The following is a 2722-nucleotide window of genomic DNA, read 5'->3' as shown; positions in this document are numbered from 1 at the left end:
GGCCTCGGATCTCGGAATACACTTTATTGATGATGCGAACTATAGACTACAGTTAAACAGATGTGGAATATGAACGCTTGCTTAAGGTTTCACGCTGTTTCCATCAAAAATCTGTTACAAAAAAAAAAAAAAAAAAACTGTAAATGTGGCCGCACCTTAATGGTTGAATATACTGCAGATACAGTTACAAATATTTTAAAAAATTACCATTTACTTATTCTATATATTATTACTACACATTCTATCAAGTCATATCAACTACAGCTAAGTAGCAATTCTTACAAGTTAATGTATGCATAAGAAAAAATATTTTCCTACTAGAATGCTGTTGCTGTCCCATTCACAGTCTTTTTAGCGGGTTGTATTATAAGCTAACAGCCATTAAAGTAAAATAAAGTTACAACCACTTCGATATCTCCCCGTCTAACTCCCCGTTTCATCTTATATGTGACCCTGGACCCTTACCAGTCATAAGTGTAAATTTCTCGAAATTGAGATTTATGCATCATCTGAAAGCCGAATATGTATACAAATGAATTTGTTAGGATAGAACAATATTTGGTCGAGATTCTGGAATCTGAGGGTGCAAAAAAAATCTAAATATTGAGAAAATTGCCTTTAAAGTTGTCCAAATGAAGTTCTTAGCAATGCATATTACCATTCAAAAATTATATATTTACGGATAGGAAATTTACAAAATATCTTCATGGAACATGATCTTTACTTAATATCCTAATGATTTTTGGCATGAAAGAAAATCATTTTGCCATGAAGCAACAATTTTGACCCATACAATGTATTTTTGGCTATTGCTACAGATATACCCAAGCGACTTATGACTGGTTTTGTGGTCCAGGATCACATATGGTTTTGATATGGTCACATAGGAGAGTTTTGGTTTTACAAAAAGGCTATGAGTGTGAAGGTTTTATCAATGCTGAAAAATGTGCCAATTTTTACACAATTCATCTTATTTTAGGCTCTAATAACTGATGTTTTCTATTTTAATGTAATGTCAAATCAAAAGCACTGCATATGCTACAGTGAAAAAAAAAACAATGTACAAACATGCCATTCAGAGAATCTCAATATTTTGTCAATGGGCGCATGAGCTAATTTAGCCCTGTTTTGTCTTCCTCAGGCTGTGGGAATGTGAGACATGCTAAATAATCAGCTCATCAATCTGACACTACTTTTTCTGTGCCATTCATGTTTGTGCACTGCTAAACTGTCTCGTCGGGGTAAATGCTACCGAAAAAAACTGTTAATGATGCTTTCTACAGCTCTCTTCCGTTATTCCGGCACTTCACTCGTCACTTGTTTTTGTGGCACTGAAATGCAGTTGAGGAATTTCCCAAGTATGAATTAGAGTCACACTGATGACTAGCATCAGGCTCTTGATGATTATACTGGTGCTATCTATCGATGATTGTCCTCACTTCCAGACAGTCACATGACTTTCTATACCTCTGTCTGTCTGTCTGCCTGCCTACCTGTTTTTTCTCTCCCGGTCTCATTATGACACTTGAACAGAGAGAGGAAACTGATGTGGTTACACCTGCCCCCAAAAACCAAATGTAAACAGGTCAATGGTAAAGTGCTAAACCTAGATGTATGTTGAACCTAGATGTCTGTTCAACAGCCACGTGGATAAAGTATGAAAACACAGTTTTCCCCTGCTGCCTTTCAAGATACATAATGGAGGGAAACATATCGTTCATCCTCCATTTCCCCTTTAAAAACCATTATTAAAGCATAACTCACCTCCATCTGAAACAGCCAGGGTCTGTGGGAAAATGAAATAATATTGATCAGAGTTGTAATAAAGTACACTAATATAGATATAGGACTAAAAATATAGATGCTGGATCACGGCGTACAGTCAACTGTGGCATTTGAGACTCAGTTGAAGCACATTTCTTTAGAAATGAATGTCGTTTGATTCAACGCCTGCAGGCGATTGAGACAGACTGAGGGATTTTGGAAAATGTGACACACAATTGGAGTCTGAGACAAAATGGCTGCTCATTTTCCCCCAAAATTGCATATTAACTGATATTATTGTTCTCTGATCTTCTCATTCGCAGAGGGTAATGTAGTAGAGCTTATATCTTCAATGATCTGCAGGAAAGAATCAAGCAGAAGTGCCAAAAAAGACTTTTTAAAACTATTATTTTTCGCCCTGAATGAAAGAAAGTAGTTGCAACTCTACATTAGCTTGTTCAAGGACACTTTTAGCCTTATAACCTGACCAGATAAGGTTACAAATAGTCAGTTCATTGTTACCAAGCACATTTTCATTATCATATTCATATTTTGTGGCAGTTCTCTGTTTGCACATACAAACCAACACACACCTTTACAGTGTCACGCCCTCTGAACATACCTTAAGTCCGTTGGATATCCCAATGTTGTTCCCTTTCAGAGACATATCCTTTGATTCTCATGAACTTTAGATTATTAATGAGTGCATGAGTGAGTTGTTTCTGATGTGCATATGAGATGTGCTCTGAGCACAATATAACTTCCTGCTTGAACAGGAAGTCTTACCATGGTAACATGCCGCAAGAGGAAGCGTGGGCATGTTTCAGACAGAGCTCTTTTTTGAACGTTTTTACAGTGAAACCATGGCTGCAGTTCTTCCATCATTACATAATGAATGAAGTCATTTTTGTAGAAGAGAGGTCATTGAAAAGAAATGATTGTGTATTCGTGACACTTA

At 36.6% G+C, this 2722-nt stretch overlaps 1 protein-coding gene across 2 annotated transcripts in view; it reads right to left on the bottom strand.

The window, feature by feature from the left end:
- The window catches only part of LOC107721394 (regulator of G-protein signaling 14-like), a 17335-nt gene extending 14846 nt beyond the window's left edge, over positions 1-2489 (bottom strand). For both annotated transcript variants that reach the window (XM_016529391.1, XM_016529392.1), the window contains exons 1-2: positions 2387-2489; positions 1765-1786 (exon numbers count right to left, since the gene is read on the bottom strand). In XM_016529391.1, the coding sequence (XP_016384877.1) occupies positions 1765-1786; positions 2387-2431 (67 nt within the window). In that variant the 5' untranslated portion in view covers positions 2432-2489. The remainder of the gene's footprint in view (positions 1-1764; positions 1787-2386) is intronic.
- Between the last annotated feature and the right edge of the window lie 233 nt (positions 2490-2722).

The sequence above is a fragment of the Sinocyclocheilus rhinocerous genome, unplaced genomic scaffold (assembly GCF_001515625.1).
Source record: "Sinocyclocheilus rhinocerous isolate Xijiao unplaced genomic scaffold, SAMN03320098_v1.1 scaffold33, whole genome shotgun sequence".
NCBI classification, from domain to species: domain Eukaryota; kingdom Metazoa; phylum Chordata; class Actinopteri; order Cypriniformes; family Cyprinidae; genus Sinocyclocheilus; species Sinocyclocheilus rhinocerous.
Note: the sequence above shows the minus strand (reverse complement) of the source record. Positions and strands in the feature narration are given on the sequence as shown.